Source organism: Aythya marila (genome assembly GCF_965140915.1).
Source record: "Aythya marila genome assembly, chromosome: 20".
NCBI classification, from domain to species: Eukaryota; Metazoa; Chordata; class Aves; order Anseriformes; family Anatidae; genus Aythya; species Aythya marila.
In genome coordinates, this window is record NC_139061.1 from 5,348,580 (window position 1) to 5,370,055 (window position 21,476).

The 21,476-nt window shown below is 47.0% G+C and overlaps 2 protein-coding genes across 3 annotated transcripts; one reads left to right on the forward strand and one right to left on the reverse strand.

Annotated features, from left to right (window-relative positions):
- Positions 1-785: 785 nt before the first annotated feature.
- On the forward strand, positions 786-8,684 carry LOC309885753 (schlafen family member 13-like). Of its 2 annotated transcripts, none has more exons than XM_082776022.1 (6): positions 786-916; positions 1,662-1,840; positions 3,136-4,235; positions 5,091-5,219; positions 5,978-6,704; positions 6,991-8,684. In XM_082776022.1, the coding sequence occupies exons 3-6, from the start codon at positions 3,143-3,145 to the stop codon at positions 7,820-7,822; spliced, it is 2,781 nt and encodes a 926-aa protein (XP_082632148.1). In that variant the 5' UTR covers positions 786-916; positions 1,662-1,840; positions 3,136-3,142; the 3' UTR covers positions 7,823-8,684. The 2 variants fall into 2 exon arrangements, with proteins under 2 accessions (XP_082632148.1, XP_082632147.1); XM_082776021.1 differs by having other exon boundaries at positions 1,662-1,783.
- A 362-nt stretch (positions 8,685-9,046) lies between these two features.
- Positions 9,047-20,532, reverse strand: UNC45B (unc-45 myosin chaperone B). The gene is made up of 20 exons (XM_082776094.1): positions 20,349-20,532; positions 19,948-20,109; positions 19,379-19,415; positions 19,054-19,229; positions 18,438-18,527; positions 18,015-18,182; positions 16,690-16,858; positions 16,360-16,530; positions 15,378-15,549; positions 14,547-14,847; positions 14,058-14,152; positions 13,504-13,645; positions 12,933-13,073; positions 12,619-12,746; positions 12,269-12,335; positions 11,787-11,900; positions 11,565-11,680; positions 11,042-11,159; positions 10,778-10,933; positions 9,047-9,874 (listed from the first exon to the last, which is right to left on the reverse strand). The coding sequence occupies exons 2-20, from the start codon at positions 20,107-20,109 to the stop codon at positions 9,608-9,610; spliced, it is 2,790 nt and encodes a 929-aa protein (XP_082632220.1). The 5' UTR covers positions 20,349-20,532; the 3' UTR covers positions 9,047-9,607.
- Between the last annotated feature and the right edge of the window lie 944 nt (positions 20,533-21,476).

The following is a 21,476-nucleotide window of genomic DNA, read 5'->3' on the forward strand; positions in this document are numbered from 1 at the left end:
ATTCCACCAATTGAACAAAAGGAGCTTTGAAAAGAATAGTCCTACCATGGATTACTAGAGGAGTCAAAGCAGTTGTTTGAATGGTTAAGGCCAGCGGGGTGGATGGCATTTGCTGTAAGGTGCTCGGGCAGGCCGGCAGCCAGTCAGTCGGTCTGTCCCTCTGGTGAGCACCAATTTGCCAGAAATTCCTGCCGAGCAGCCTGCACCTTAGTGTTTCACACTGAGAGGAGGGTTCTAGCCTTGCTCTGGGCTTTTCTGCGCTGGATCAAGAAGAGGATCTGGCCAGAGGGGTAAGTACAGTTCTGTGATGTAGAAAGGAGGCACAAAGAGAAATTCAGGAGTTAAAAATGCATATTTATTTATTTATTTATTTATTATTATTATTATATTTTTTAGCCTGCCCACACATCTGTTGGTTTCATTCTGACACTGTGCCCACATAGAAAAATACGCCTGCAAGGAAGGTAAGGAAGTCACCAGGAACTGGCGGCAGGCTCCATTAAAAAATTAACCAGGAAAATCCACACTTTGCAATGAATGAACAGGAGCCTGGGGCACCAGAATGCAGCCCATTCTGTTAGCGACTGCCTCCCCCTCCCCTGGTCATTTCCCCGAGGCAGTGGGGAGGGGGAAAAATAGAGAAGGGAGAAGAGAAGACAAGTGGCAGAGCAATGGAGGGCAGCTGATATATTGCTCCCAAATTTTCCTTCTAAAAGTGGCCATTTTATGGCTCTCAGAAACTCTTCTGCGGCAGGCAGGCTCCCGTTCCTGAAAGCTAGCAGCGATTTTAGCACAGCGACTTTCATTTTCGCTTCACGGCACAGCAGCGTCAGCTTTTGTGCAACAGAAAGTATTATTGCTGTGTTTGTTATCATCCCGGATACAGCGTTTCTTTTACCCTCTGTGGAAGCAAGAGGTAAAAAGCGTTTTTAATCTGTAAATGAAGCTGTATGTCTGCTCACAGTCAGACTGTTTCTATTTTCCTTTCTGTCCTGGAAGTAAGTTTCTGCACAGCCTTGCACTAACTTGCTCTTTTTTTCACATTACTCCGTCTCCTCTCTTCCTGTCTCAAAAAATCCACAGCTTTGCTGAGCAAATCAGGGCACATGCATCCACTGCTGCATGAACCTTCTCAAGGCTTTGGAACCAAGGCTGTTACCTTCCTTGATTTCAGTCTTCTCACTATAACCCCAATCTCAGTGTCTTTGCTGACATTTCAACCCGAGGAGGGAGGTATCACTGAGGATGCTCCAAAGTTGTCCCTCTTTCACAGAGACAAGTTCTGAAAACAAATTAACCTATTCCGATTTTTAGCTTCTGCTGAAAATTGTATATGGGCATGATTTCAGTATAAAATTATTAGCTTTAGCGTACTCTATCAGTACAAAAAGGTAAAATAATTGAATCTCCTACTGCAAATACTGTGACTGTAGATAAGCAGATCGTATTTTCTGCATGAGGCTTTCTAGCTTGCTATCCTGCTTCCCAGCTTCCAGAACTATGGCTATCTGATTTTGCAGCTCTGAGGTTTAATGAAAGGTCAGCCTTTCAGGCTGAGCAAACAATGCCATATGTAAATGCTGTAGGTTGGGGGATTTCTTCTAAGATTCTTTTTTTAATTATTTTTTATTTTTTTATTTTTCCTTTGCTCTGATTGGAAGAGTGGCAGAGGGCGGGAACTAGCTCTGGAGGACTAGACTCTTACCAAAACCCGCTCAGGAACTTTGGATAGAACTAGAAAGTTCCACCGAAGTCTGTGGACGCCGTGCATGCTTGATCACAGGTAACACAAAGGAAAAGAAACCAAAATCGGCAGAGAAGAACCGCAACCAGCAAACAAGTAAGCGTAACTTCTCTGAGATTTTAATGGAGTGGGCAGATTGAGAAGGAGAAAAGAAATGAGATATACTGTATGCTTTGTCCTTTGCTTCCGCCATGCGAAACTTATTTATGGATTTAAAATTGATATTTGAGATTTGTTGATTTAGCCCAGAACTACGAAAATGAGGTGTGGTGAGTCCTTTCCTCTGTTAAACTGCTGATAGTCTGAGATCCCACCAGTCAGCCAGGTTGTCCTGCTGCAGGAAGCTGGAGGGAAACTTGATGAGTATGAGAAGAACAGTCCCCTCCGAGGCTTCAAGCAGCTGCTCTGCACAGCATCCCTATTGCAGGTGGTTTATTAAATGTGTTCATGGCTGGTGGGAACAGAGGGTCTCTGTACGGCTCTCTGGTAGCCCTCCCAGTGTTAGGAATGGTCTTCATCAGAGTCCCTTTGCCTGGGCATTCTGGTCCCTCTGAAGATAATGTTTGCAGTTAATTTCAATGCAGAAAAGCTGAAAAGATGGATTAAGCCCCAAGGCTGCTGTGGCACAGCTGAGTCTCATTTTGTAGCCCCCTGACTGGCAACCATACAGCAAGTTGCTTCCTTTTACCCCATCAGAAAGCTGGCAGAGGCAGCTTTGCTGTCTCCAGGTTTATCTTACCTGCAACAGCTTTGAGTTTAGGCTTTTCAGTGAAACACAGCTCTGACCCAGCTGTCTCTCCTGGCCTGTGCTCATGGGCTAGCTGGGCAAGAGGTGACAGATGGGAGGAGGAGGAGCTGTGCAGTCTGGGAATTTGAAGACAGTGATGAGTCCAGCTGTAGAAAAAATATTCGAGGCTGTTTCTGCGTTCAGAGGGACTGACACCAGCAAGGTACCTACAATCCCCCATTCTCAGGGACAAAAATATAAACAAGTGGACACTGGGGCCAAATTTCCACGGAGAGGCTTTTGGATTTTCGGCAAGCGTTCTATTTTGGAAGTGGAAGAGACTCCTTGTTGTTGTGCAGTAAGCACTAAAGGGAGCACCAGTGTGTGTGAGAGAGACTAGCAGCTGTGGGTTACTGAAGAATGCTGCTGCTCTGGCTCTATCAGGAGGTGGCATAGGGAAAACACAAGGACTCCCCAAAAGCAAAGCTTCAAGTACATTTGGGGCTGGAACAAATTACTACAATTTATTCTGCATCTCTTATCCCTGTAATTGTGCGTTTATTGTTCAAAGGATAGCCTCTGTTTAGCTAATGTTTTTTTGGAACTCTTTGGAAGATTGATGTTTTCACATAAATGGTAAGCAATTTTTGTACAATTGTTTCAGGTCCAGAATGGCTCTTGAGGGCCATCAACCGACGCAGTGGGTCTGGGTTGATTCAGCAACAAAGTATCCTGAAGTAGTTTTGAACGTAGGAAAAATATGTTTTGGTGAAAAAGCAAGAAAAAAGATGCCAAAAAACTCAAAACAAGATCAAAAATACACCCTTGCCTCAGCAGTGTGTGCCTTGCTAAACTCTGGAGGAGGTGTGGTAAAAGCAGAGATTGAAAATGAAGACTACAGCTTACAGAGAGATGAGATCGGATTAGATTTGCATGAAACTTTTCGATCTCTTCTTTTGTCTGCAGACTTGGCAAAATACCTGGACTTCAAACAGCAAGATAATTACCTTTTGATTTTTGTTAAAACATGGAGCAGTGAAAAAGCACCCCCAGAAAGAAAGCCACGTATCTGTACCCTGAGCAGTGGGTTGTATTCAAAATGTGGTGCTTGTCTTTCCCACATGACCCTTACTGAAGCTACTTTGTTCCTTGAAGAAAAACAAGATGAAGCCAGGAGAGAGCTTAGCCCAGGAACACCTGCCAAGAAAAGTAAGGCAAGTGATGTTGAAGAAGACATGGATATTGTAAATGACACTGTTGCAGAGTTATTTAATAGGGACCAACTGCGATACAGAGAGACACTGAATTTCACGGAGTCAGCAGATGTGGAATTCAAGCACTATTCTACTGACAACTTCTTGAAGCGTGTTAAAGAAATACTGCCTCAGTATATCTCTGGATTTGCAAATGCACGTGGCGGGTATTTATGGATCGGTGTAGATGACGACAGGAGAGTACAGGGATTCAGATGTGATGATAAGGACCTTGAAGCATTAAGCCAACTAATCAAAAACAAAGAGTACAAATTAAAGGTCTTCCATTTTTGTAATAGAGGATATGAACACAGCATAATGTGCGAACACAAAATCTTCAAAGTATATGATGAGGCTGGAAAGCACCGTGGCTATGTCTGCGCTGTGAAGATTGAGCCATTTACTTGTGCAGTGTTTGCAAAAGACCCAGAGTCGTGGCAAGTGGAAGGTACCACTATCAGGAAGCTGAACGCAGAAGAATGGGCCGCGTGGATGATCTCTGCTGATCCAGGTCCAAAAGACCCGAGACAATCCCCTTCTGTTCTCCATATTCCCTTTTATTTTCTTAAAGTTGAGCCTGGTGATCTTTCTAGGTCCCTTCTAACCTGGGCTGTTCAATGATTTTATGATTCTTGTTCCTCATCTTGTTGTTTTCCTTAGGTAATCTTACTTGCTATTCAGTGTTCTTTGTGGGCCTAACCAAACTAAAATTTTGACCACTCATGGTCAATTTTGACTTCATGTCCTTGGTAAATACCTGCCTTTCTGTTACCTTTTGTAATGCTGGTTTCAGGCTGCAGTGACTAGGCGTGGTGACCAGCAGCTTGCTAATACCAATGCTATCGACTGCCTTTGCAGGTCTCTATGCCTCAAGGTGACAAGGACTGCTTTGGAGGTTAGACCCCAGTACCTGTGTTATTGTACATAACGGCCGGAGTTCAGTTTTTGGTTTAGGGCTGTATCTTTACTTTTCCTCCTTTTCTTTACTTTTCTTTACTTTTTGTGACATTCTCTGATGCTGCTGCCAGTCTAGTAGGCAGAGAGCTGTGGATGGAGAAATCGTTCATTGGCCAGTTCTTGGGCAGTGAAAGGGGTATCACTAATGGAGTTAGAGGTCACAGGGGCAACTAATGAGGCAAGAAAACCAAGAGCAGCTCCATAATCGATGGCCAGGGCCCATTCTGTTGCCAATCAGCTGCTGCCCACATGAGTTCCAAAGTTTCTGTTTGTTCATCACTTTTTTTTTTTTTTTTTTTTTTTTAAGAAGAGTGAAAGTTTTAAAACCAGCATGACGACTGCTTGTGCCCCTTGCAGTATGGGGCAGCAAAAGCTCACACTATATCACATTTTTATTTCTCTTTTCCAGATCTTTCAGGGTTGTCTCAGACCTTTACATTAGCACTGAGTCTGTCAGAGGGGCCACCCCTTGCCAAGCCAGTTTATTCACACCAGGGCCTTGACAATGTTGATGATCTCTGTAGAAAACTGTTTCCAGGTAGGTGTACACATTGCTTTCACTGTCTGATAGGTTTACATGATGAATCTCAAGGCCGTGGTCGAGGTCAAAGATGAGTTTGAAAACATTCTTTAAACAGGTGAAAAAGCTGGAAATGTTTTGCAGCTCTGACAGCAGTGTTGCATTCAAATGTCTGGTGTGCCCTTCCTCAAGTACTGGTATTCTGCAGGACATTGCTGTGTATACATGACAGAGCTCAGCTAGCTGAACTTCTCTGGGGACTGTACACAGCCATGCCAACGTCTTTTCACAATCCAGTGAAAACGGGAAAGTTTATGTGGAATCAGCCTAAAATAGGAGAGGTGACTGGGGCTGGGAACAGAGTGGAGTGTCTGCTCCCAGTTACAATCCAGTGTTTCTGTGGCATTGCGAGATCAGCCAGGTGTCCAGAGGCTTTTTTTCTGATTTCTTTGTTAATCTTCATTTCTCTGTCTGCTAGGCCAATACACTGAGAAAGGTTGGCATAAGCTGGCCATGTGCTAATGTTTTTAGCAAAGGGACTGATATCTGGCTAGAAAAAAGGATTAAGTTCCCCGAGGATGCAGTCTTTGCAAAAGAAACTAGAAATACGTGGAGTGGGTGAGGAAAATTTTGAAGAAGCAGAAAAGGGCTTTCAGGCAGTGACGGTCTGAATTTGTAACCTTTCAGCACTATTAATTCCCACAGCATCATTTCGGAGGGCTAGATTTGCATATTTTAAACTAACACCAACTATTTCTTTTGCTCTGTATTGATAGTAAAATCCCGCAGCATAATATATACTCCAGAAAAACTCACTGAAGACCTTTTTCAAGAGCATCCAGAGTTGCAGATTTTAATGGAAGAACAATTGAGGCAGATATCTGAGGGAATTGTGATATCTTCCAGAAGCTGGGCTGTTGATGTTGGTTTGCCAGAAAACCGAGACATAATTTGTGACATTCTTGTACTAGCCAAGGATTGGCCACCTATCCTCTACACGGTCTGTAAGCATCAGATCTCTAAGGATTTGTTTGAATACTCAAAATGCACAGCCAGGAAGCTGAAGGAGAAATTAGTCAACACTGGGGGCTATATTCACAAGCTGTGTATAATACCAAAGCTACTGATTTTGCCTCCCGTATTTAACCATGGAGAAGAATGGGATCTGAACATTCAAGAAATGTATCCCCAAAACTACAGCCTAATCAAGGGAATAAACTTGAAAGACCTCTTGCGTTCTCTCACGATAGCTTTGTTGACTTTCAAATCCTTTTTAAGTGATCGTGTTGGTTCTGAGGTTTTGAACGTCCTGACCATGAAACAATACCAGCTGTTGTCAGAAAACCTCCACAAAACTAAGAAGCTGTTTGTTCATGGTCTACCAGGAACAGGAAAGACTATCGTGGCGCTGAACATCATAGAGAAAATAAGAAATATGTTTCAGTGCAGACAACAGGAGGTTCTTTACATATGTGAGAACCAGCCTCTGAGAGATTTTGTGAGGTAAGTCCTTCCTCCAGTTATTCATTTCAACATGTTATTATTTGACCTTCATTTTTAAAATAGCTGGGTACTGATTAGCATATTTGGTATGGTGGGTATAGTGTTTGAAGTGTGTATTTGGGATGCATTTTGAGTAAGGCTTGATTTTTGTTTTTTTCTTGACGTCCTGAGCATCTAGTAATAAATATGATTTAAATATCATTGGCATTCACTTCCTTCTGGTCAAGTAACTAGTAGTTTACAACACAAAGACATTGTTTTTAATCTGCTTGTATTTCTTCTGTAGACAGAAAAATATTTGCCAAGCTGTGACGAGAGTGGCCTTTTTGGAGAAAACCTTTAATGATGTGAAGCACATAATAATTGATGAAGCACAGAATTTCCAAGTTGGGGATGGTGACTGGTATCAAAAGGCCTTGGACCTGACTTCATCACCACACCTCCCCGAGCCTGGCTTTCTCTGGATTTTCTTGGACTACATGCAGACAAGTCACAGCTTCTCAACTGGTCTTCCAGAACCAAGATGGCATGATCCTGTTGAGTCACTAAACAAAGTGGTTCGTAATGCTAACAGCATCTTTCGCTATCTAAAAACCATAATGGAGAAGATTGTAGAGGACCCTGCTATAAATATTCCACAAAAATATTTACAGAAGTTGTTACATACAGCCGCATGTGCTTCCGCTGTGCCTGGCTCTTGTAAAATAGTAGAGGAAATGGACAAAAATAAAATAGCAGAGTATGTGGCAAAGTGTTGCTGCACGTACCTTAAGAGAGGTTACTCTGAGAAAGATATCGCTATTCTGTGCTACAGAGATGACAAAGTGGAAGAATACCGTGAAATACTGACATTAAAAATGAAGAAGAGGAAGTTAAAAATATTCCTAGGAAAAATGGACGGAGGACTAGAGAGTCACATGATTCTTGACAGCTTCCGTCGTTTCTCTGGTTTAGAAAGACCTATTGTGTTTGGTATTGTTCCTAATCCCCTTCCATCCCAGGATGAAATTTTTCAAAATGTATTAGTATGTGTGGCATCCAGAGCTAATTTAAATCTACACCTGTTACATGAGTACCGGGAAAAGGAAAAGAAATCACTCCTGTACCTACATGTATAGTACTGCTCAGAACAGCACCAAACAGCACAGGCATCCAGTGTCAGAAGCCATTTTTAAGAAGAGCTTTCATTCAGATAGCCAGAAAAGTAAAATTGAGGTCTTCTGTCCATGTTTTAACTAGCGTACAAATAAATAGCTTTTACAGGAGTAGCTTCCCACTCAACTTCAGCAAGTCAGTATGGGTTAGAACCACCCAGTTATGCCAAAGTAGTTTTAGTGGGACAAGAAAAGGTTTGCTTAACTGCCTTTATGTACCAATAGGATTTTTGTCTTGGTTTCAGACATGCTGGTTATGTAAAACTCTGTAGTTAGGTGCGAAGTACTTGCAAAGGACAGATCTCAAATTCCTAAAACTGAGCATATAAAACTGAAGGCTAGTTGAGAGCAACCCATGAACCTTCATATTGTTTTCCACTACAGAATGACCTACGGTTCATCTGGTTTGGGAAAACACTCTGATTACCCAGCTAGCATAAAGCACCAACAATATTATCATGTGTGTGTGCAAAAACAAGACATTGTAGACAGCTGGAATCCATTCTTCAAGTAAATTTGCCTCTAAACTGTCAAACCTATTAGCTTAAACATTCTTGCTTCTCTAACTTCTGGAAGGTAGAGGCACCTTCCACTTTTTTCTTCAGTCAGCAACTAGGAAAGACTACCCATGTGGTTTCTTTCATGATCCCCACACTTCAATCACTTAATCACGCCGTGCCTATCAGACAAGGATCACTGACAATTATTATGATCAGAAATGGTTGAATGTACTTCATTTTTAGATCATTGTTGATTGTAGTTACTGTATACTCAGATTTCTGTTCCCCTCTGCTAATTAAAGCAAAAGTCTTTAAAGTCTGTGATCAGTGTGCATAGTATGCGTAAAGAATCTGTACTTGATTGTAAACTTCTATAAAGTAAAAATTTAATTTGATCACCTGGTGTTCTTCTCATTCTTCTTTCCTAAGTGAGATAGTTTCAAAATTCCATGTTGAGCCCACTGCGTGCCCTGATATGAATGCCAGCTTATCCCGTTAGTGCTGCCTCTTCAGATAGCCTATATTCACAGTGCCTTCACACGTTCTTTTGAGCAGCATTAGATTATTTTGCAAGTGGTGTAAATTCAGCTTGTGCTCACATTGCTGGATATGAAGCAAACTTGAGATTGGGAATTGCCCTAGATCCTCCATTTGCTTAATTGAAGCAGAACATTAGAAATTCCACATGGAACGAAGTAATAAATTTATTAAAAGTTCATCCTCCAGCCTCAAACTCTGGCACACCACTTAAAAACATTTAAAAATACCATAAATGAACAACACAAAAAAAAAAGCACACAACTAACAGCCAACTTCTTTTCTGAATGCAGGATGGGATGCAATTAAACCTCCTCCTAGTTCCATCATTGGTAGCAATTACTGAAGTACCAGGAGCTGTGGATGGCTGCAGAACCAATTTCAGTTGAGTCTTCTTCAACAGCCCCTGGCACATTCCCAAACAACCAACTCTTTCCATAGCTAGGCCTTGAAACTTTTAAGTATTATCAGCTGAATGGGGACAAGGAAATAATTTACACCATCCAGAAACTACTCAGATGGACATCTTCCAAATTCCTGATGCAAATGTCATCCTTTCCCTAATACAGTTTCTGATCTTCTTAAACTGTCCCCCAGCTCTAGTCTATGCCTTGACAATGGGAATAAGTTTTCTTCATGGCTCTGTTCTCCTCGTTTCCCAGTAGCTTTTTTTTTTCTCCCCACTCAGCCTTTTTCAGTACTTTTCATTTCCTCATGCTCGAGAGAGAGGTTTGATCAGTCCATAATCCATGCATTTTGTGAGGCAATCACGTGCTACATTAATGATGTGCTGCTTCTTGGGATCATCTTCTTGCTTGCCGATGAAGGTCAGGATCTCTAGGAGCTCTGTCTCCACCACCTTCTTTGCTAGCTCTTTGTCGGCGCTGATTAAATTGAAAGTGATGACCAGTCCACGGTGCTGCACTTCCATGTTATCGTGCAAGCAGAGCCTCTGCAGGATTTCAAGCCACTGGGTGGTCTTCAAGGAAGGGAGATAGCATTAGTACTGGTTTGAAGAATACCTCAACCAAGAACACAAGTTTGGCGAGGCATGTCCCAGTGGAAGAACAGGGACTCGCCTCTTCATACTTACGTCAGGTATGGTTAGTTGGTTCTGTATCTAAGGAAACCTGACTCCAAAATTGTGAACCCCTTCACATATTGCCCGCCCCCCTCCCCATCAGGAGTTTTCGTGACCCTAGCACCACATAAAACAGATGTTCCACATTTATGCTGCTGCATAATCTCTGAGCAGAGAATCTTGCTAGAGAAGCAACACAGCTGAGGTGACTGGAAGCAGTCCACTCCCCCCAGTAATTCTCCTGAGCCCCTCCTTTGGCTTGATTGATGATTTGTATTCGAACAAACCCCAGTGTCCAACATCAGCATGTGTGCCACTAACAGAGGGTTTGTCAGCCTCAGCTATTGTTATGCAGGGTCTGCACTCAGGACTAGAGATCTCTGCAGGAAGCAGAGATGTTTTGGTACCTGTGAAGCCCAATACATTACTGATCAAGCTCTTTTAATTTCTGAATGAAGCAAGGTTTGGATTTCAGGTTACGTATGGCAGGTTTTAAGGATCTCTATTGAATGCCATTCTGCATTCCTAACCTTGTTTGACTGTTAGTATGCTGGACCTCACTTGAGGAATAGCTACATAAAAATGTTTCATCTGAGATGAAGTCTTGGAGGCTGATATAAACAAGACTGTTTTACTTTGTGCCTGAGTGAACTAGGAGCATGCACACCTGGGTCTCAGCTTCACCACTAAGCTCCTTGTTAGCCATCTGGTAGACTACATCTTCCTTATGAGCATTTTCACTGAGCCAGGCCCTTTTCAAGGTTACCTCTACACTGCCAGCGATTCTACTGATGGTCTTACCACTTCAGTCATCTTAGAGCAGAGTTTCTTTTGTGCTGCTGTAAGCATGGCCAGGGCTCCTGCTGCTGCCCTCTGCACTTTCTCATCATCCTCACCACACAGTAACACCACCAACTTCAGCCGGTCATTTCCATCAGCCACAAACCGCTCCTGTACCTGAAAAAAAAACACATGATATCCAGAGACAACACAGTTATGCATGCATCACTGAGGTGGCTCACGAGCTGGTGCATGGAGTCAAGTCTGAGATGCAGAGGGAGTTACCTCCTTGTTGACCACCAGGTTGCACATGCACTCTGTGGCTGCCTGTCGAAGTTGGTCATGGTTCTCAAACATGTAGTTTTCAATGTCTGGCAATGCCTTCTCCTTGACTATCTTCATCCTGTGTTGAAGAGGAGTCAGAATAGATTATGGGACATGCCATAGTCACACTAAAATATTAACTGCAGACAGAGGGGAGGCAGGGAAGGGCTTGACATAAATCTGTGCCCACGGCTCATGAAACTCATGACACATGCTTCATCCCTTATCTAATTCCAATTGAATTCACATTGTTTTTCATTTTTCTAGGGGAAAACATGCACTTATTCTTACTGATTATTATTATATTAATGTTTCTGTTCTAAGACCTTTTTATCTCTGCCAAAGGTAGCTCAAATTAATCAGTCTTTGCAGTCCTGTAAGAAAAGCATTGAACTGAAATTCACTCCTGATAAAAAAAAAAGAAAAATCACTCCTGATAAAGTGTATGGGAAAGAAAGGTAGGTCAAAAAGCAGGTACACTCACCTAAGTTTGTCACTTCTTCCTGAGAAGTTAGTGAGACCTAACAGAGCCTCATAATTCTGGAGGCCATCTCTCTCTGTGTTCAGCAGGCTGACAAGAGGCCTCACCACTTCATACACCTATGACAGAGCATGTCACACATGTCACCGCTTTTCCAGCTTTCAGATCTTGGCAATTTCCATTTGCTAATGGAGTTAATTATTATATATATATTTTTTAACTTACCCTCTCTCCTGGGAATGCTATATCTGGATTGGAAATAGCAGCAATTTTTGCCAGAGCATGAGAAGCCTTTATCTTGCCAACATCTGTACCTTCCAGAGCCAGAGGTATCAGGGCCTAGTGACACAGAGGAAAGCATTAAATGCCCCTGAGAAGATTCATGGGATGGCCTTGATGTATGCTAAGATAAGTTTAAAATATCCTAAAGATTTGTCTCTTGGAGAAATGGGTCTGGACAGTAGCCTACAGTGATGTTTTCCATTTGCTCTCATACATGCACCATGCCAGAGCTGGAAGCTGACAAACAGTTATTTCAAGGTTCATTAGAGGTTCATTGCAAGCTTCATTAGAGGCTTGCAGAGGTAAGACTGCAGTCAGTCTGTGCCCCAGGGGCTACCAGGACAGCTGAGGCTTTTCTGCCACCTTCCCTCACTGTAGGCTCCTGACAGACATTAGATGCACATCAGGCAGATAAGAGTCATCACCTTTCCACCACCTTGAGCGACGATGGTCCCGCGGTCCTTGGGGTCCTCACACAATGCAAGAAACACCCTGCAAAGCACAGCATCGCTCAGTGAAACAGCCATGCCAGATGGCAATAACCAGTACGGGTGACTAGAAATTCACAACGCAACCTTGCAAGACAGCCCCGTAAGCCAGCTTCGATGCCAGCACGAGCATTTTTATGAAATAGGTTAAGAAAGGCTTTGTGCTTAAGCCTTTTCTCCACCCCCTTTTCATCCTGCCCCCATAGGCACCACCCTGCAAACAAGGAGCCCGCCCAGGCACCCATCTCAGGCCAGCACCCCTGGCTCCCAGGACAGAAGGCAGGCACCTGGCTATGAGCTCCTTGCTCTGGTCTGTCAGGATGGCACTGTCTGCCTTCACCATGCAGGCCAAAGCAGAGACGACGCCGGCTTTCAGCAACCGCTTCACTCTCTTCACAACGAAATCTTTCTTGTCCTGGCAGGGGGAGACATTGGAAAGGGGTCAGCCCCTCAGCAGCCCCCATCCTGCTCGACTACAGCCAAGCCTGGCTGGAGAGCACAGAGATTGCAGCCTCGTAGCCTGGGAGCCAGGAGGCCTGAGGTCTGTGACAAGGAATACACTGAAGAAAATCTTCAGATCTGAGCATCTCCTCCAACCTACCTTTGGATGCTCCTCAGGCACGTGCTGCTTGGAGAATTTTGCCAGTTGTACCAGCTCCGGGACCAGCTCCTTGGTGTCGTAGCTGTTGGTGCAGTTCACCAGCGCAGAAGCCACAGAATACAGGATAGTCTTGTCACTCATCTGCACAGAAACATAGAAGTTCATGTGAGGGTGAAGAGAACATGGCAGGGAAACGTGTCCCCAGACTGCAAGCCACCATGGTGGCAGTCCTAGCTAAGTGCCCATTGGCTTATCCCCAGGTCAGGGAAAAATGGAAATTAAGGTTAAACAGGATGTGGTCTCATCAGATGCTGTCCAAATCTTGATGCCTTTGGTTTTTGTGCAGGAACACCTACTGATAGTAAAGGTAAGAGTGACTTTCCACACTCCTGGGAGAAGACCAGGATGAGAACAAGCTTGAGGTGTCTCAGCTGCTGAAAAACTGAAATTTTGCTAGGCTAGATACAGATGAGACTTTGGGGTCACAACTTTGCTGGCTTGGGGAGACAGCGTTACTCTGGAGAGCTCGATGCTACCAAAGGAGTGAGAGAACAAGGTAAGGGGAAAGCACCTTGGCTAATTCAAACATAGCTTGCAGAGCTTGCTCGTCTTCCACGAAGTCATCTTTCACATCTGCATCAAGGGTCAGGTATGCCAGTCCTTCCACGGCCCACTTCCTGGTGCGGGCATCAATGGTGGTGTTGCACAACCACCTGGAAGAGAGAAATCCGAATTTATCTCAGGAGCCAGCACTGATTTATTTGAGAGGAAAAAACTAAGATGGGCTGAGAACTGCGTCAGGCCTGAACCTGTACGTAGGTCCTGCTGCAACTCCCTTCTGGGTCCCTTGAGACAGGACCTCCTCCCATGGCCCAACGCAAGGGACCTAAAGGCCGCAGGGAAGAACAGATTAGGACAGCTACACAGCACTGAGGCAGGGGGAACACCAGCTGCTTGAGGCTTTGAAGAGCTCCAGGTCCTGGAGCAATGGCCCCACGGGCATTATCAGCTGTCAAGCAGCAACAAGAAATGAAGGCAATGTGTGGGCAGGATCTCAAGGGGAAGGAGCAAATTGCATTTTGAGAAAGTATGGAATAACAGGAGAAAAGACAAGGTAAAACTCACTTTCGGCACTGCTTGGCCAGCTTCTCGGTGGACCCCTCAGCAAATTGTCGCAGTCCATAATCTGTCCCTCCTGCTGAGCCCAGCTTGCAGAGACCCTGAGGAGGAAGAAGAAAATACACCAGGGAGAAAGGTTCACTAATCCTCCAGTGGTGCTGCCCAGAATCAGCCTAATCCCATATCTAAAATTTGAAGTCAGGTCTAAGAGGAAACATCCCAATACCCAGGAGATTTTTTCAGCTCGTAGCACAGTGGTCCAATTCTGTGCTCTTATGGGATGTCTTTAACCAGTTTTGCCTTCAATGTTGCCAAAAAACCCTGTGCTTTTCTGGTCTGCTCTCTCCCCCTGTCTTGCAGGGGAAGCACCAGAAGCCATCCCCCAGCTGCGAGGGGTGACCCAGCACGTTCCCAGGACCTCCTCCCTCTCCCAAGTCCAGGGGCACGGTGGGGAGCAGGTCAGGTGGAGAAGAGGCAGGGGGCTGACATCCTTACCACCAGAGCTCGGATTTTGATTTTCTCATTCTTGGTCTTCTTGTAGATCTCCTTCAGGAGCGTCACTCCATTAGAGATGATGAAAGTGGCCCGGCTCAGCTTGGTGGAGGCGTGGATGAGGGCTTCCACAGCCACCAGCTGGTCAATCTCCCTCTCGGACCCACACAGGGCAACCATCATCTCCATGACTCCCTTCATGCCCAGCAGCTTGTTGCCTAAGTCGAAGGGCCCTTGCAGAACCCCAGACACCATCTGGATGGCGTGGAGTGTCTTGTCCATGTTCTGGGGGTCGATTTTGCTCCTGCATGGGACAGAGGGAGTCAGCACATGGCTCAGTGGCTGCTCACTGTTCTCATTCCCTTGGATAGCTCTTTGTGGGACAGGGAATGTCCTCCACCAGATTGGGGGCAGTTGGAAAGCTAGACCCACTGCTACTGCACCCCATGGGAGAGCTAGGGCACCAGGAATGGTGGGGTGCGGCATGGAGAGATGTTCAGGTTGCCTGAGGGATCCCCCCTGCCGCACTCTGGCAGGGGAAGCAGGGACATAGAGAGCAGTTTTGTTTCAAGAGGATAACAGGTCCTTCATTTCTCTGCTGGATTTGACTCCGCTGGTGAAATATGTAGGTATCTGGGACACAGCCGAGCCCAAATCCATGCAAAGGTCGTGATCCAGCAGGTACGAGTACGCGAGGATTTGAGGACCCATGCTGAGGAATCGTGCAGGATCTCAAGCAAATAATCCCCCAGGGCCTTAGTCTGGCATCTAGCTGCACTGCCAGAGCCCGTCGCTTTCTTTAGCCCTCCTGCGCCCCGAGCCCACCCGACTCACTTGATGTACTCCTCGCAGATCACCCGGTAGTTGTCACGCTCCGGGTCGCAGCGCAGGTCGTCGTACAGCTTATTGAGGAGGATGGACGCAGTCAGCTGGGTGTTCTCTGTCAGTGGCAGGCAGTCAGGCATCTCAGGAATCTGGCCCACCACTTTCAGTATCTTTTTTAAGCCTGGGAACAATGAAGTGATAGGGTTGCTAGAGCAGAGAGGGCCTGGACAGCATTTGGGATAGTTTGCTGGGTTCTTGCAACAAAACAACCATCTTAGTTTTTCATAGCCTAATCACATAAGCTGCAGACAAAGAAGTTATTGAGATATTTACTGGGACTTTCTGCTGGTGGGTTGTGGGTTTGCAGCATGGAGCATTTATCCAGCTCTCGGAGAAGCAGAACTGTGCAGTGGGGCCCCAGCTGGGTCAGGAGGCGTTGAGCCCCCTGACCTCCCAGGCTGGAGGCTCTTACTGGGGAGAAGTCATGACCTTCAAGTGACTCTGGGTGTCTCAACCCTCCTTTTGCTAGAAGCATTATTAAATAACTTTCACCAAAATGGTAACACGCACACATTGGAATTGATATAAAACAGCCCACACATTAACCCTCCCCCCTTTAGAAATTAAATTCAAGCATCCAGGAAACGCAGCGGTTTTTCATCTCCTCCTGCCTAAGGCACCCAATTTATGCAAGCCAAATTGCCCTAACATTACAAGCATCAGCAAATACACTGGAATAAACTAACTGGAGAAGCTTAAACCAATTCTCTGGAAACTGAAGAGATCTTGTTGTCATACATGCTTTTTTTTCCTCTTAACCTTAAAACTGTTTCCTGCTAATAAGCTCTGAATTTGCTCCAGGCTTGCATGCACCAAATAAAAAAAAAACGAGTGAATTCATTTTGTAGAGAGGAACAGTTTTCCAGCTATTCAAGCAATAGGCAGCTCCGTGCCTCCCAGGCCAGAGCAGGAACAGAGGGGAAGGACTCACCGTTGTCAATGACAAAGATGGTCCTGCTGTTATCGTGGTCTTTCAGGTCTTTCCTCGGTATGTTCTTGTTGAGGAGGTTGAGAGCTCGGTCTCGTCCTTGCCCAGACACTTTCTTACTGACCAACATATCCAGCAAACGTGTTGTGATCATCCTCAAGTCTTTTTTAGTATCTACAGAAGCAAGGCAGTAGCAGCCAGTTAGAAGTTTTCTCTGAAAGCTGGCGAATCCAGTGAAAACCACTCAAAGCCACCACATGGCTGCAATGTAGGTGTTTAAGGCAGAGCAGAAAGCACCTGTTTCTCCAGATAGACCAAGGGACTGCACATTACCTAGCACCAGAGCCTCCTCCTTCCCGTGGTGCTCCTCTTTGCCCTGGCCCAGCAGGCAGTCAGTGATGGTCTGCAGGAGGTTGCAGACAGCCAGGGAGATCTCCTCGTTGTCCACCGACATCCACATACAGATGCTGTCGATGCCCAGGTAGTGCAGAATCGCAGTGGCCTGGCCCCAGAAAGGAGAAAACCAAGCAGCAGTCAGCAAAGGGGAAGAGCCTGTCCTTCCTGCATGCTTTAGAAAAGTCAGGCTTGGCTCATAAAAAAGAATTTTCTTGGGTGAATCCTGAGTCTGCACAGGGCAGTTTTGCTTTTCAGCCTTATATTCATTTATAAAACAACTCCTAAAAATCCAGAGTTGTCAGAAATGATGGGCTATTTACACTGAGGATGGTGAGATGAGCACAGCTGGGGCTGGTCCCCACACCAGGTGGATAACAAGGAGACAGTTTAGTGCAGGAACCTGTCCTGGCTGCCAGCAAACCCCGTGTCATCACACAGTGTCCCCATGCATGGTGACACCAGCAAGTCAGGGGAAGTGTGTTCAGGACGACTCTGACCTAGTGGGTTTCACAGCACAGCCTTTGTGCAGGGGACAACAGTTAAGGTTTCAGAAAGCAAATAGGTGTCCACAGCACTGGATTTTTATCCAAGGTGTTATCCATCTTCTGTCATGTTATAGTTCCCCCCCCTCCTCCTTCACACCACTGCACGGACATCCATGCTCACGTTGGCTGGAAGCAGGAGGTGGACACACACGTGTAGCAGACAGGACCTCTCATGGGCCATTTTGCACGACAAAAACTTGATTTCAAGCTAGACACTAGCTGGCTCAGACTGCTGGGACTTCCCTTGCGACCCCTTCCAGGAATCTGAACTGTCTTGCAGATCCTCCCTGCTTTCCTTCCTCTAACAGAAGTCTCGGGCAAAACTTTCCTGTAGAGACCAAGTCATTTGTTGCTTTCTTGAGACCTGTGGCAAAGGACCGGGGCTTGACCCAGCCCTGCCCACCACCACTAGTGGTGATGACATCCTAAATTTTGCTTCACCAGCACACAGAAAGGCACCACGAGGAGCACAGCTTTGACCTCAGGGGTCAGGAGCACAGTGATAGGATCAGTTTCTTTGGTCTGTGTTAACCCACTTCCTTATTTGTCTCGTCTTCCCCAGAGTTAAAAAAGCCATTTGTAGGATTTCATTTTTTTCCCTGCAAGAAGCGGAAGGAGAATAAATCCCCGCTGCTCACAAACATTGCCAGCGATTGATTTTCCACTCCCCAGGTGCAAGACAAGAGCAGTGAAGGTCCCGAGCACCCCGCTGCTTACCCGAGCCTTATGTCCCGTGCACATGCCCGAAAGTGTCCTCACGGCTGCCAGGATCAGCTCAGCATTTTTGGTTTCTATCAGCTGCAGCAGCAAGCTGACCCCATTGTTCTGGAAAATCCTCTCGGCGCCCGCTTCCTCCCGCCCCAGGACTATGAGGTTGTTCGCAGCCTGTTGGGGGGAGGCAAGAGGACACGTTAGCAGCACGACCCCGGCCTCCAAAACTCCTCCACCAAACTCCCAGACCTGGGATGTGCTGGTGGGAGCTGGGGGCGCCCAGCTGGCAGGAGAAGTGCACAGCTCTGACCCCACCGAGAGGTTTCTCCAAGAAATCACATCAGGGGAAGGGAAGGCGGCCTTCAGCTCCTCACAGGGGCCTCTGGTGTTAAACAACAGCAATTCGGGCAAGGCCGGGGCACTTCTCACCTTCTCTCGTTTCTCCTTCTCGCTGTTCTCATCCAGCAGGATCTCAAACATCTTCTGCACCCTCAGGTCCGTGGAGAACTGAATGCGCAGCTGTGCCAACAGAGAGCACGGAGCGTCAGAGGCAGAAAATCAAGAGACAATTTTTCCTTTTCCCTTCAAGACAACCACAGGCTAGCAAGCAATGAGCTGAACAACAAAGCAAGTGTAACGTCTCAGAAACAGACACAGGGGCCCAAACCCTGAGCCATCATCTGAGACCTCGTGGTGCTTTGAGGGGCAGGGAAGGGACCAGCTCCTCCGTGGAGGGCCCAGTCCACGTGGGGACTGCCAGGCCCTGTCTGAAGCCAGTCCAGCTCCTCACCAGGACCTTACCGAGATGTTCAGGGCCAGCCCAGCCTCAGGAGCCAGCTGTGATGCTTTTTAATTTACCCATTCAATCTGATCCTCAGATTTCCATGCTTCAGGTAGGAACTTGCAGTTCCAGAGCCTGTTTATCCCCCTACACTGCTGTAAATTTTCGGTATGACCAATGATCCAGCAAGATCCCAGAGCAAGGAGTGCCCTTGGACTTCCCACCTCTGGGCTGTGAGCCTGGGACTGCTCCCCCCAGATTTACCTTCTCCTGGATGTCGGCCCCCAGCCGCCTCAGGGTCTCCTGGAAGTTTTTGTTGCGGGGCTCGATGGTAGCACATTTCTGAGCATCTTTGAACGCTTGGTCCAATTTCCCCAATTTTTCCAGAGCTTGGCTGCGCCGGTACAAGGCCTTGATATCCGAAGAATTGATGTCGATGGCTGGGAAAGGGATCCGAAAGACCAGGCATCACAGTTTGCTTCTCAGGATCCCCCCATGTAAATCATGATCTGCTTCACAGCAACTGCAGCTCCTGAGAGCAGTGAGTGTGAAAAACAGCTCTACTTTCTAAAATCTGCCCCCTCCTTACCTCTCGATGCATCCGAGGCTGCCTTGGCATATTCCTCCTGTCAAACCAGAATGGCAATTTGTTAGCAGCGGAACAGCAGGGAACGTCCCCGCTGCTGAGGCAACTGTGGCCTCTGCTCCCGCTAACTGGACACCCCAGTGAAAACAGTAGGAGCCTAGGGAGGGTGGGAGAGAGAGCTCTGGAGGAGGTTTAGTTCATTTCTCATCACTGATGGAGAGAAAAGAGGAAAAGGTCTGCGGGATGGGTGAGACAGCAGACACTGCTGCAGCAACAAACAGCAGGCAGCAGTGGAAGAGGGGACGCAAACAACCTGCTAAAACCTTGCGGGCAGCTGAGACAGTTTTGTTACAGAGCTAGCAACTCGTTTTGCTGCAGATCCGTGCCTGTTTTGTGCTGAGACAGGCAGCGAGCGATGCTCCTGCACCCCCAGGCAGGGCTCACAGAGCCCCCATAAGATGGGGCAGGGTGGCTGCCGAAAGCTTGCACTCTGAAATGGTTAAATGGGACCATCGCTGAGCTAAACTGGTGTGCTCAGCCCTGCGGGGATGGAAAGGGGGAGCTTTCCTCACCTTCTTCAGGAAGCACGCCGCCCTGTTGCGGTACAGCACTGCCTGCAGCGCCTTGTCCTTGCTGAGCTTGATGGCCTGCGTGTAGCTCTGAGCGGCTTTCTCGTAGTCACTGGCCTGGAAGTATTTATTGCCTTCCTCTTTCAGCTGGATGGGATCCTCCATCTAGGGGGCAGAGGGAAAAAAAAAAAGAAAAAAAAAAAAAAGAAAAAAAAAAAAAAGAAGAAGAAAAAAAAAAGATGCATGTTTTAGGCTGTTTGGGAGTTTTAAGGAAAAATATGGATTTTGTGCCCGTTCTGTTTTCTGCTGCCCATGCCAGCAGGGTCACCCGCCCACGCCGCCGAGCTGAGCTTCACCATGAGCCCAGCGTGTAATTACCACACACATGAATAAAAGCAGATTACCGGGATGAAGTGTTTGGAAAATCAAACTGCTCCTCAAAGCTGTGGCTCCCCAGAAGCTTTTCCTACAGTTGTCGATCCTTAAGGGCCAATTAATAAATGGAAAAAAAAATAAAATAACAAAAAGCAGCTCGAGAAGTCCGCCAGCACTGCGTAGGGTCCGTACGGCTCAGGAAAGAGCTCGCCTTCCACTCCAAGTTTGGGCAGGACCTGGCAGCTCCTGGTGCGTGTCAGTGTCACCTGTCACCACAGCCTGTCCCCTTCCCGTGCTATATAGTGCCCGGGGAGGGCGGCGAGCCAGGGCGCCAGCAGCCAGCCCAGCTTGGGGGGGACACACTGTGCACGGGGACGCGGCTCCCCGCAGAGAGAGGGGATGCTCTCCCACCCGCCAGGATGGATCTCAGCTTTCCTCAACCTGGGGAGCTGCACAGGGCAGGGGGAGCAGGAATGGGAGGGCTTTGTGCCAAAAAAAGCCCATGGCTGGGCTGGCTGACCCCTGTCCCAGTGCTCAGACCCGTCTCCCTTTCTATTTAGGGACGCACGAGACAGCTGCACAGGGACAAGTGGCCCCGTGCCGGCAGCTGCAGCAGTGCCCAGCACCTTCCAGAAGGCCCTCGGGGGGGAAGCATCCGGCACTGCCACCTCCCTGCAGGGCTTTGGGGAGCCCAAACTGCTGGAAATCCCACCCTGATGGAAATCCCATCCTGCTGGGAATCCCACCCTAATGGAAATCCCACCCTGATGGGAATCCCACCATGATGGGAATCCCACCCGTGTCCCGTGCTCCCGCAGCCCCCCAGGCACGGTCTAACACCTAAGTCTGTATCGGAGCCCAGCAGCCCACTGCTGTGATGAGAGCCCCAGCTCTCAGCTCGAGGGACACCAGCGCTCAGCCTCTCAGCCCCCACAACATTTCACGGGGTCACAGCTCCGGGAATTCTGCCTTGCAGGTTCTCTCCCCCCAAAACACCCGCTTAGTTGCCCCAACCAGCTCATGCTGTGAGGCTGAGCCGCAGCAGGCAGTGCAACAGGCAGTGCAAGCCCCTGCTGAGGCTCTGCCAGGAGGAATTTGTTATCTTGTCGCCCTGCTGAGCTGTGTCCCAGCCTGGGGATCTTACGCCTCCAGGTCCA